The sequence below is a fragment of the Protopterus annectens genome, chromosome 8.part1, assembly GCF_019279795.1.
Source record: "Protopterus annectens isolate FY-2018-M chromosome 8.part1, PAN1.0, whole genome shotgun sequence".
NCBI classification, from domain to species: domain Eukaryota; kingdom Metazoa; phylum Chordata; order Ceratodontiformes; family Protopteridae; genus Protopterus; species Protopterus annectens.
The window spans coordinates 175,036,034-175,050,047 of record NC_056742.1 but is presented as its reverse complement, the minus strand read 5'-3'; the positions used below and the strand labels follow the sequence as shown (position 1 = coordinate 175,050,047).

Here is a 14,014-nt window from a genome sequence, read left to right as displayed (position 1 = left end):
CTAAAATGCTGCTTTAGTTCAGCATTCAGATGCATTATCAGCATTAATGAATACTGATAATGCATTGATGATTCAATCATGCTCCCTAATATTTTGTTCCTGGGGTGGCTGCCCATTTTTCTCCTCCCCAGCTACATGTCTTGGTGGTGGGTTGCATTTCCAATGATAACAAAAGCCAACACATATGTAAGTTCATAACGGCGTTCTTTATTATTTAATCATCCATAGAATATTAACAAAAGGCCAGTATATTGATAGTGTCCCATTGCTGATTAAATAATAAAGAAGGTTTTCCTAATCTTGCTTCTGGTGTTGATTTTTGTTGCTGTTGCATTTTTAATGTTAATGTTTAGCTGACAAGCCCTTACATTGTGTGAGGGACTAGTGAGTGCATTCCCAGGTCTTTAGCTTTAGCTTTAGACTGCTGTCTTCTGTACAGTACTACATTCATTGTGCTGTGCTTTCCTCTACCCTAAACATGCAATTACGAGACCGAAAATACTGTCAGGATGGGTGCTGCAAGGCTAGATAACAACTTGTTTTAGTACATAGCTAATCATCTGGCTTCATGGCTTAGAGAGAGATGGATACCTGATTGTAACTCAGGTGACCTGGGTTCAGTTACTGGCCTGACTACTGGAGGAACCAGTTGAATAAAAAGGGTATGTCCTAATGACCTGCTGTTAGAGTTCTTAAAGAAGAATTCCAGCAGGGGGAAGGCCACGGGATGTGAGCCTCCAGAGAGTATGTGTGTGTTTCTGCTGGACATCAAGGGCTTGAGAAAGCATGGACTCATAGTGGTTTCAGTTTAGTAGATATTTCATCTCACTTACCAGTCAACAGGTGGTTAGTGTTCAGAACATACAAAAAGATCTCTTAACCCTTCTGCGAGATGATATTATCATCCCACACTCTCACATTTTCCTCTCACTGTCCTGCAATAGTAAGAGTCTGTTAAAAGCAAAAAAATTCTTTGATTAAAATAAAACTCATCAGAACGATATTGCAATTTAATGTTTATGTACAGGTGAAACTTCTGCTCAGACTGAAGATGCTGTTTTTTATAAGGTGTTTGCTTAAACAATGATCTGAACTGACAGAGTTCAACCTAACTAGGAACTCAACCTAATAAAAAATGAATTGTTTTTGCAGGGGCAAGCTCCTATGCATCCCATACCTCCTGAACATATGTACACCAACCAGACAGTTGAGCAAATAAGAGGAAAAAGTATAAATTGTACACACACTGCAGTTACTGCTGGTGCACACTTAGAAGTACATTGATAGTTATTATCTGTCTGAGACAGCGACTAGGAAGTTGACCTCAGTCACAAGGAACCACATCCATTTTGCACTCAAGTGAGGTATGAAGAAGGTTGGTGATTGTCTTTAAATACCTAAGAGGATTGCCCAGTTAGTGTACCCACCACTTATGCGTGTAACCAAATATCACTGAAATGGAAGAAGGAAAAAAATATTTCCCAAATTCTTAATTAAAAAAATGCAATTAATTTAAAGTAAATCAAAAACTGTGTTTTTAGAAATTAGAAATGTTCAAAACTATTATATGAACAAATCTTTTTTTTTTTCTTAGATCAATTTTGCCCACATTTGCAGGCCTTTAAGTCATCCCCCAGTCAGATTCAGCCCATTTGTTCCTCCATATGAAGAACTATTAGTCATTACTGTATGATGATAAGAGCTATACAGGGCAGCCATGAGGATTGCTACTGAGGACATTTTTCATTGGTTCTAACTCCATAAACTGAGTGGAGGGAGAAGCTACCTGCTTCACCAACTTCACCTTCCCTTTTCTGATTGGATGCTGCTAAACACTTGGAATTGAAGGTTACTACCAAGCACTGGCTTGGTGAGTTGAAATTCTGTCACCCCAAGGATGCATCTTGTCAGAGTGATTGTGACAGTCTATGTCGAACCATCCCACCCTTTCCCGCAGGATGGCCATGCTCATCCTCATCCGCTAGCACCATCAAGAACCCAAAGCAAAATCAAACTCAGATTGACTAAGTTATGACAGCAACAAAAAACAGAACTTTTAATACTAAATATCAGAGCTGTGGTGTGATCTTGACTGGTTAAAATGTAGTCTGACACAGTATTTTATTATACAGTTTTTTTAGTGTTTTAGTCATCCTTAAATAAAACAAAATGGGTAAATTTTTCTTATCAGGTTACAGCATATTAGCAAGTTATTATTATCTGTAAATGTGATCATATAGGCTGTTTAGAAAAGTAAACAAATAAAGGAACATCTTCTCCATTGTAGTGTTTTCTATTTACAGGCTCATCAAACATGGTTACTGGGGAAACAAAAAGCTTCTTCAGCTTTGCTAAATCAGTAAGTACTTATGAATTAGCTAGACCAATTTTGTGCATGAAATCTAACTGTGCATCTTATTTTTAGCCCGTTTTATATTTTCATATTTTGTGTCACTGCTTTATAGATTGGAAGTTATCAAGTGTTTGAATCGAATATTTAAATCTATGATTAAGTTTGTAAATGTGTGCACAGTCTCAGCCACATCAAATCACTAATTAATGTTACTTATAAAATGTCATACCTTCATTATTATTATTATTTTTAGTTCCTGTATGCACATGAAAAATATGTTTTAACTTTTCTCATTCTTATTTTTGGCAATGCTACTTCAGTTATTTAAATGAAGTATGTTAGACAAGACTTGAAATGTATCAGTTAAGAAAAGTAGTGATGATAGTGTTTTTGAAATCACAGAACAAATTCTGTTAATGGCCTATTAAATTTAGCCTTGATTTTCAAGCAGTGTGTGACTAATTCAGGGGATTTTTAAACATTCCTGAAACAGCTGCGCTTATTAATATTTGATAGCTTTGTATTCTTAAAGGTCTGCATTTGCTGATATTAAATTATTTGTTTTGCAATTCTGTCACAGTAATCGTTCTTGAACATTTTTCTTAAGTGCTGTACTAGTCTAGAAACATTTATGTACTTTGATTTTAAACTGTAGGAAGCAAATTCATCTCTCAGCCTGGCAAATAACCAACTGGTGAACACGGTCTTGCAAAAATCATTTTAATTCAGTGATAATTTTCATGCAGCTTTAATAAATCTGAGTAGTGCATCAGCCTTAAATCATAACTTGACAGATTAAGTTTGTAATTATATTTCTGTTTGTCTATTTATTTATTTAAATTTGTTTTTGTGCTAGACCATTGGTGCAATTGGATCATTTTCAGTCTGGCCTGGTAGGTACAAAACACTGATCAATTTGAACAATAAAAGAGGAAATACTCAACATTGGACAGTTTGATGAATAATAGAGGATATGTAGTTTTTAAAAAGTTTGTGAAATCCGAGGTATAAAACAGCCAACTGTTATCTACTTCTTTTACCTTCCCGTGGTTATATAAATAGCTCATTTCCTTTGGAATACCTGACGTTAATATAATATCTGAAGGTAGTCTATAAGAAAGTTCTCCTTTCTAAAGATTAATTGTTATCTTTTATTATATAAAAGTAGGCAAGTGGAGTATACATAATGCAAAGAATGTCATTGTAATACTCTGTGAAGGTTTTATGCAATTTATTTTAGTACAGTTGGACCATAAATAGCATTATATAATTAGTGAGTTTGATAGAAATGATAAAAACGCCCTCTTCAAACTGATTATACAACTAATAGGACTAATTAAGTCCAACAAAGCAAATTTTGAAGTAAAGATAGCGTCCCAGGTCAAGGACTATGTGACACCAGGGAAATACTGCCAGTCCAGCTATCTGGAATTTAGTAAATAATTATATGTCACTTGAAAATATTAATATGAATTATATACAGAATTGTGACACTGTCAGCCCAGCTATCTGGAATTTTATAAATAGTTATATGTCATTTGTAAATACCAGCATGATGCCATTGCTTGGGTTACCAAATGTATTAAAATATATGTTATGTGTATATTAAACTACTAATACAGAACTGTATGTTATGTACTGAACTTCAAGGATGTGTCCACAGTGTACCCTAGTGGAAAAGGACAGAAATGTATATAACCTATATACCTGTGCAAATGTATGTTTTAACAGTAGAAGTTGGAACTTGCAGAGCTAACCTGCAAAACTTCAGGTAAGTTGAAACTAAACTGTTTTTACAATTGTGTTATCTCTCAGTGAAGCAGACACAATGTCTAGAGCTAGAGCTTTTTTTGATTGTCTTGAAACAGAAATAATTACTATGTTTCAAAGGTAAAAGTATTTAATTATTTTACGACTTCCATGTTCTGCAAACTTCTGAGAGATATGTACTTCTTGCAGTGTTAAACCCCATTAGCCTGGGAACTGAAGGCAGGTGACAAAGAGTGATGTCATCTAGGATAACCCATCAGTAATGTGCACTATTAAGAACTATCTCAGAGAGTGAGGCTGTCATTTTGTAAATTGTCTTGGACCTAGAAACATTCATTCTGCACTTCTTATCTGCATCTGCCTTGCTCTGTAAGTAAGTCTAGGCTACAGTAATTTCTTTTAGCTGTAGATAGGAATATAGTAAAGATTAGTTTAGATGTTTTCTGTATTTATTTGAGACTGTCCTGCAATGTTGTTTTAAAATATTTCCTTTGATTCTGAACTCTGTAGTTGCTGTGTTGTTTGAGTATCATCTTGTTCTTTTATTATTTATTATTAAATATATTTAATCCTTTTACTTGTGGCTGGTTTGTTTAGAGATATTTAAGCTTTTAGAGTACTTGCATATGTTTTGGTGACACTGTACAGGCCACTCCTAAATAGCCTTGAAAGTCTTGGTCACACTTACCATTTGGATAATAGTAACATTACACAGTAGGAATGGGCACCCTTTGTAAGGGCCTTAGAGTAGCTGATAAGTTGTGGTTGATGGCAGTGATAACTACCTTATAGTCTGGGCAGAAGGGGGCATAGCTAGTAAACCTGTGCCAGCCTTCCCTAGGAGTGTCTGTGTGTTTGTATATAAATTAAATCTCAAAGAGTGTGTGTGCGTGTGTCAGCTACTTGGGCAGGGACATGCAGCATTGGTTGGAAAAAGAGGGTGCTGGAGGTTTTGGCTTGACCACTCAGTTGAGATCTTAACTCTATAGCTGTGCCAGTGGGGAGTCTTATCGGGGATCTGGAGAAAGAGGCACAAAGCAGTCCCAGACTGACTGTGATCTATGTGTGCGATTAAGGGAAATTGTACTTTACTGTGTGTGTACTTGTCATCCTCCCAATGTGTACCTCCCTCACTGGTGCTAATGGTGAGGATTGAAGTTCCTTGATTACTGGGCCAGTGCAGGGGCACCACAGACTACCATAAGACTTTCTTTAGCTTTGAAACCTCAAAGGCAGCACACAACAGTTTGCTGAACTTTTTTATTAAATGAAACCACATTCATGAAACTGGGAGATATAGCAAATCTTCAGGTTGACAAATTCAACTCCAACTTTACCCCTGTCTCACCCCATGCCTCCCCTAGGAAGTACCATCTAACATAATCCCTTCAATTATCTGTAGTTGGGAGATTAGATGTGATATTAAGGCCAAGAATACAGCTTTGATGGGCTCCAATAATTTACCAGGATGTCTCAAAAGCAGTGTGAAATATGATCTATCAAGGCCACTGTAGTTGCTATTCAACCATTGCCTGTGTGCAGGCTTTTTGCCATGCAAATGGAAGACTGCAACAGTCATCCCAGTGCACAAGGGCAGGCCATAAGTGAATCCCAGGAACTACAGATCCATTAGTCTGACTAGTCTCATATGCAAAATCATGGAAATAATTATCATGGAAATGACTAACAATGACATAAGAAATCTTCAGTCACTGAACCCAACCCAGTTTGGTTTCATCAAAGGCAGGTGAAGCCTACTGCACCTGGTGGAGTTCTGCATACTGCCTAACATGACATATCTAAGGCATTTGATACAATACCCCACTCAGACATTGTAAACAAATTCACAGAATTAAGCATAAACCTAACCGTTTGGATAAATGTAAAGTGAACAGCACCAGAACTACTAGATCTAAAGATATAAGCTTTGCCTATAACTTAAATAGGACATACTGGAGGGACAGATACATATCTCAGATAATCCCCATTCCCTTAAATAGGCTTCTCATCTATGTAAAGCAGAGCTCTTTGCTAACCCCATTCAAGTGCAACATGGGCCAGTGGATGGGAAAATGGAAATTCACCCTCTGGTCTAACACCTATGTCTCTGATAGGGCATGATTTAACAGCTGCCTCTGACTAACTAACATATACCCCTTAAGCCACATTATCTGTTGGAATGGATTCACTTCAGAAGACTGAAAGCCCAACATCTTGAATTTCAAAAGACTGAGACCAAAATGTTGAAAGTTCAAAAGACTGAAAACTCAAAATACTGAATCTCAGAATACTGAAAACATGCAGGATGCCAACACTTACTATATTCCAGCACAACTACATACAGAAACAAATAAAAGATAAACTGTTAACAATTTCTCCAATTATAAGGAGGGGGAAAGCCCCCCTGCATCCCCCATGTGGGGAGCTTCGCCCACCACAACCATTGGTACTTAAATATATCAACTCTGTGATTGCACTTCAATACACTAACATGAATTATGTTGTAGTATAGCACGTTAGAAGGGAACATGACTAAGGTTACAACAGGCAGTCATGAAACACATAATGGTATGTTTTATTTTATTTTTATTTACTTTATTTTATTTTATTTTACATTTGTTAACCGGGTAAGTCCGACTGGACACAGGTCCATTTTCAGCAGAGGCCCGGGGAGATAAGCTCCAGACAACACATACATAGAATAACAAGCAATTATATGGAACATTCGTTTCATGTTATAAGAGTTTTCATTGCATACATACAAGGAGATGATACATACAGTATGGAATACATTAAGTTAAAAGTTCATACAAAAGTCAAACAGTGAGGTATAGAGTATCAAAAGACATCTACTCAAAAGACCTAAAAAGAGGCAGAATTTTGTATTCATGAAACAGACTGAGAGTAGTTGCGGTACAGAGGAGTTACCTTTTTAAGGTTTAGCCTGGCAAATGGCATGAGCATAGCCAAATATTCTGAAAATGCTTTTTCAGGAGTTTTTTAAACTGAGTAGTGGAGGTAGTAGAGGTTGCATGGCTTGGTAGGGTGTTCCATTTTTTTGGCAATGGTGCTGGCAAAAAGGGATTTGCCAGCATCATTTCTGTGCTTGATGACTTTTATGAGGTTTTGCTTGCTGGATCTAAGAGTTCTAGTGGGGATGTGTGGTTGTATGAGTTCCTGTAGTGTAGGGGTTAGGTTGGGAAAGTAATAGAGTTTGTGAGCAGTAGATGGTTGAGTAGTAGCATATGAGGTAGCTCCAACCAGTTGACTTGCTTAAGTGACAGACAGTGATGGGACATATAAGGGGATTCGGTAGGCAAATTTAGCGATTTTGTTGTAACAACATTCTGTTTTATTTAGGTTGGTTTGCCGGAGATTAGTTAAGATGGGAGAGGTATATAAGAGGATGGATAGGAGGTGGGTCCTTGCAGTGGTTGCTTTGGTGTTATTAGTCATACAGTGTTTATTCCTATAAAGGAGTCAAAGTTTTTTGTTAACTTTCTTGATGGTTTGAGCAATGTGGATGTCGAATTTAAGATTTTTGTCAATTTCAACACCTAGTAGTTTTGTGTGTTGGTAGGGCTAATTTGAGTGTTGTGTTTGGATTTGATGGAGAGGCTATCACTTAGGGGTGGTGGTTTTCCTGTGCCAAATATAATAAGTTTTTTTTTTTTTGGGATTGAGAAGAAGTCTGATATTGGTGAAACATGTTTCTGTGAAGATGAAGTAGTTCTGGGTTAAGGATTGAGGTCATGTAGTGTGGAGGAGGCGCAAATAAGGGTGGTGTCATCTGCATATTGTGTGCAATCCCAGGAAAAGAGACCTCCGTAAAGTGAAGTAATTGCAGCTTTAATATCACAATAAAACCGAAAAAACACTGTACATTAACGCTCTTCAAAATTACACGCGTTTTCGTCCTATCCACTGGACTTCATCAGATGTTAATTCTAATTAATCAAATCCCTTTTATACATCTGTACACAACCAAAAAACCAATAAAAACGCATCAATTAAATTTGAATGCACAAATCAACATGCCTCTTTGGGCTCCTTAATATTTATAAATCTAGTTTCCTTTCATATTAATTCCTTATAATACATGAAGTAAAATAAACAAACTTATTTTACTTCATGTATTATAAGGAATTAATATGAAAGGAAACTAGATTTATAAATATTAATGAGCCCAAAGATGCATGTTGATTTGTGCATTCAAATTTAATTGATGCTTTTTTATTGTTTTTTTGGTTGTGTACAGATGTATAAAAGGGACTTGATTACTTAGAATTAACATCTGATGAAGTCCAGTGGATAGGATGAAAACACGTGTAATTTTGGAAGAGCGTTAATGTACAGTGTTTTTTCGGTTTTATTGTGATATTAAAGCTGCAATTACTTCACTTTACAGAGGTCTCTTTTCCTGGGATTGCACTCCTTATTGTGTTCTTGGTTTATTTGGTGGAGAGCTGTCCGCACGTTTTGTGGTCATCTGCATATTGTACTACTGGCACAGAGGGTGAGGATAAAGTGATGTGGTTAGTATATAAGGAGAACAGTAAGGGACCAAGAATAGACCCTTGAGGGACTCCTATGGTAACTGACAATAGTGGGGGGGGTAGTTGGTCTTTCCAGAGAACCATTTGTTGACGGCCAGATAATGTTTGCCATTTTGTTCTTTGGAGTGTGATCTCAGAGTTGATATATTTAAGTAGGAGGAGATGTGGGGGGTGCAGGGGAGCTTGCCCACCCTAACCCTCACGTCCTCGCAATCGCACACATACCTAACCGGCACTCTAACCCTAATTATCCTAACCCACACTCAATCGCACACTTACCTGAGTCATATATGACTTATTTTAATATTTTGTTAAAAACTAAGATATTGGTATTTATTAGTTTCTACGCCAGAATCATAAACATTACATTTTGGTATATTCCCGTTAAAGCTGTGGTATTGTGCTTTTCTCTTAAAATGTCTGAGGAAACCAATATTAGACACTGAAGTGTTGAATGGACATTTCTGAATGGACCTGTGGCATTCTACTTCTTGTTTTATCAGACAGAACACATTATTAACAACCTGACATGTTTGTTACTCACCTCAGCTGTGACACTTTATTTTGCATGTAATTATGATAGAAATATGGCATACTGCATTTTAAAATGTCAGTGAAGACTAACAGTTGACAATATACTGCTAAATAAAAAAAAATAGGAAAGAAGTTGTTGGAACAGCTTGTAAACTAGAACCTTCCATGTTCACTATAACTGGTACCCACTTAGAGGTTGACATGCTCAGGAATCAGTCCTGGACCCCCTATTAGTTTTCCTGTTCATAAATAGTATCACCTATGACAACCCCATCCCTAATCTAATAATCTAAGATAATGATTTATTGCTTCTAGAATCTAACCATTTGCATTCTGTAGAACAGCAAAGGATCCAAGACAGTTTCACAAAACTCTGCAAGTGGACACAAAAAACAGACTCGATTAATTCATCTATATTTAGTGTTATGCTGTTTACCAGATCTAAAAGCCTGCAGAGCTTACCACCATCACAAATTAATGACAATCATGGAATCCACATTAGTTTTTATGCCTTGCTGACATTCAGACAAAGTCGTTAACAAAGACGTTGGGTAGATAGAAATATGCTATAGAATATATCACCTGCTGTCCTCCTCAGCCCAGTACTGTCTGGACAAAAATGTACTATTGGTCAAACTTGAATAAAGCCTCCCTTTAATTTCTTCCTACTCTTGCAAAAACACCCACAAAATCCAGGCTGCAGGGAATACAATCTGCTAATTTTTCTGTCTGGAAATAATACTCATCACGGTACCTTAATGAAAACTTCAATTGGCTAGCCGTATATAACCAAGTAACTTTGCTAATCAGTGTTCAGCTATGCAAGCTAATCAAATGCAGCCAACGTGTACCATTAAAAAATAAATAGGTAATTAGATGGGTCTATATTAGAACATTGAAGTTTCAAAACTTGAAATGTTCTAATATCGAACCCTATTCAGTGAAAGCTGAAAACATCGAACATACAAAATAGCGATTTTTTTTCCAAGGGGAAAAATTTGCTGTTCCAAAACACATACACACACAACACAAGCACACCAAACAAACAGCAATCCACACACATACACCTAAAATCTTCCACCTAACCCTACACTAAACTATACACACACCACTAACTATCCACTTACCTTAACCCAAACCCTAACCCTAAGGTCCATCACTATCGCACACTCACCTCACGTGCGCCCTAACCCTAACTCACCTACCCCACCCTAACGTCCACATAATCACACACTTACCTGACCCATGCCCTAACTTTAACTCACCTAACTTGCCCTAACCCTCACGTCCACACAATCGCACACATACCTAACCTGCCCTAACCCTCATGTCCACACAATCGCACACATACCTAACCCGCACCATAACCCTAGTTATCCTAACCCACACTCAGTCGCACACTTACCTGAACCCAACCCGTAACTTTCCACCACAGCACTGAAAATACTGAAGCAACAGAAACGGACAACCAAATTCTTTCCCTAGGCAAAAATTTGGTTTTCTGTTGCTATGATATTTTCAGCTTTCGCTGAATAGGGTTCGATATTAGAACATTCAAAGTTTTGAAACTTCGATGTTCTAATATAGACCCTAATTAGACAACCAACATATGACCTATGAAAAAGCTATGACGAAGTCCTTACTTTCATCGAACAACTATTCAAAACAGCAATTGTGGAAAGAGCTTTCTACAAGACTGGACCAGCTACCTGCAATCGTATCGCAGACAGCAGAATGGAAAACACCCTAAAGTTATTTAAATCTAAACTTAAAAAGTATTTCATAAAGGAGTTTGCCTCTACAAAGATAATAGTTAAAAGTTATCTATGTTTGTTATTCTTCTTTGTCTAAAAGGTACCTAATGTTTTCATGACAGTATTGCCTTTTTAGACAAAATAACCAGTTGTAGAAATGTAATTATTAGACAGAGATATGGTAACCCTGCACAATGTAACATTCCCATCTGGCACACATTTTTCTCCTGTGATAAATGCATCCCAGTGTAAATATGTACAAGCTGTAGTCATGTGCAAACAACAGTTTTATTGCAACTGTACTATAATAAGTATTTACATAAACCAGATGTTTTTCTTGAATTGCAAGCTTTATATATTTTCTCATAACTGAAAATGGTCTACCAATCATTTAACATATCTCTTTAATGAAATAAATAAAGCACAGAAATACTGGCTGTTTACAACTGATATTCTGAAATACCTGACTGGCAAAAGAGGATGAAATTTTGACAGGGGTTGCAATATTTTGTGTCAGTAAAACAGACACCTTTATAATTAATGAAAAAGAAATCAGATTTATGATTTTTATTTCAATTCTATTTGGAATTATAATGGACCACAATATGCAAATCCAGTTTTGGCTGTAAGTGTCATTTATTATAATTAATAGTAAAGAATATTAAAATCCTAACTAAGAGATGATAATATACGTTTTTATTTCTGAAGATAATTTACATGTTATTAATATGATTCCATTTCCTAAAGCATTGTATGCTATTCAAAAGTCATACTGGTCATATAATACTTACATAGCTGCACAGTAAGTTCCATGTATTTCATTAATGAATGATAAAGACTTAAATTAATAATTTAAGTAGTAAATTAATGTATACAAATGGGTATTTTAGTTTTTACAATAGTCAATTAGTTTACTACTGCATTTCAGCTACATGAATACAATTTTTTAATTTTTTAAGATTTTTTTTTTTGGAAATCCAAAACTTGATTTATTACAATTCTGTCTTTTGATAACAATTTGTGTTTATTCCTTCTATTAATGATGACAATTTCCTGGAAATATTTATTGGTTTCAATGTATGAATAATAACTTAGGACTTTATTTTAGCAACAACTTCAAAAGAAATGTGGATTAAATTATAAAGATTGATTAGTTAGATTAGATGTTAAAATTTTGTTACATGAAAATTGAATTAATTGCTCCTTCAAATAAAGTATCCGTAAGTATTTTAAATAGTTATTTTAGTTCTAAATCATATATTTCAGAGTTATATAAAATCATTTTATAAAGTAAAAGTTTTCTAAACAGTCCTGGAACTGTATGGTTGAAACACATTTTCCCTTTTTTAGTGATCATATATATAATGATCGTTCTTGGAGCCTCTACTGTTTGGGATATACTTTTCTGATGTGCAAGCCAAAACCAGTTGTCTGTAGCTGACCAAGTTTACAGATGACTGCAAGCTGGGTGGTGTCTTAAATTCCCCTAATGATGTGAACATCCTCCAAGAGGGTCTTACTCAAACTAATGATTGGTGCCAGAAGGATGGCCTCAAACGGAATGCCAAGAAATGCATCATTATCCCCTTTGGGGAAAATGGCATCCCCACTAATTATCACATTAATAACAATGTACTAAGTATGCAATCAGTAAGGAGAGATGTGGGCACCCAAGTTGATAGCAACCTGACTTTGAACACAACATTGTTTCTACATGGCCCACCTCATAAGTAAGGGTATTTCATCCAGAAACAAGGAGGTCATAACATCCCTGTATGCCTTCCTTATCAGACCCATTACTGAGTACAATGATCCCTTCGACATATACCTTGGCAAGCATATGCAGCAACTGGAGAGACTACAGAGGTTCCTGACCAGGAAAATCCAGGGTCTCAAACACCTATACTATACAGATAGGGTAAAAGCCCTGTCCCTCTACTCAGTCTCACACAGACTGTTCAGGGGTGACCTGTGTCTGGCATACAAGACCATCTCAGAACCAGCCTTGATGGAGTTGCTGCATATCTGTAAGTCAAACTCCATATGATGGAAGATTAAAAGGAACATTTTATAAAGGTATTACATGAATGAAATAGTGAAGCTATAGAAGACCCCACACACAAGGCCTCAAACTGGTCTGTGACATTAATAGAACTTGTTGGTAAGATAGATTTGTCACAAAGACTCCGCCATCTGTGGAATAGACTCCCTCTCCATGTCAAGCAGAGTACCTCACTTCACCTGTTTACAAAAAGAACCTGGGTGACTAGATGGGAAACAGAAAATAACCCATGGGATCCCAACTGTGTCTCTGCTGGACAGGGGAAACAGGTGCTGACTTTGTGAGAACATGGGTGAAATTCTTGGCTAGGCTTATAAGGGCCTCTAGGCCACTAGCCTACTATCGTCCTATGAACCTAAGACATAATTAGTGTTACCCAACCAGATATCAAGCCTTGTGATACTCTAGAACTTTGCTGACCTATAGAAACATTGGTCATACTCTTGCTTCTTATCCTGTATAGCAGTCCTGTTGGTTTAATGATAGGTGACAGTGGCTGTAAATTAATAATTTGGGAGAGCTGTCATGCTGCTTACCACTATGCATCATACATTTTAGACATATTAAGTTCTCATAATTTTCCAGGACTGTTTGTAAGCTCATGTGCCCCCAAGCCTTTCTGTGTTGGAGGGAAGCCTTCTAGCTTATCAGTGGGAGTGGTCAGCACTAGGTAACCTATCTACCCCATAAGGAGTGGTTTTTGGCTCAGAATTTGTAGTTATTGGCTGTTTGGGCAGTTTTTCCATCTCTCTCAACTTTCTGATTTAAAAGCCCGCATTTGCACTTGTTTCCCACCTTTCCTTTAACTAGTCTAGTCCAGATACAGATTTGCTGTATCCAGGTCTGTTTGTAATCTCCTGAGCCCCCCCAAGCCTTTCTGTGTTGGAGGGATGCCTTCTAGCTTATCAGTGGGAGTGGTAAGCACTAGGTAAGCTATGTACCACATAAGGAGTGGTTTCTGGGCCCAGAAATTGTAGTTATTGCC

The 14,014-nt window shown here is 36.8% G+C and overlaps 1 protein-coding gene across 2 annotated transcripts in view; it reads left to right on the top strand.

The window, feature by feature from the left end:
- Window positions 1-14,014, top strand: part of VAT1L (vesicle amine transport 1 like) — a 1,089,685-nt gene that overhangs the window by 544,287 nt on the left and 531,384 nt on the right. For both annotated transcript variants that reach the window (XM_044081809.1, XR_006366076.1), the window contains exon 6: window positions 2,304-2,359. In XM_044081809.1, coding sequence (XP_043937744.1) covers window positions 2,304-2,359 — 56 coding nt within the window. The remainder of the gene's footprint in view (window positions 1-2,303; window positions 2,360-14,014) is intronic.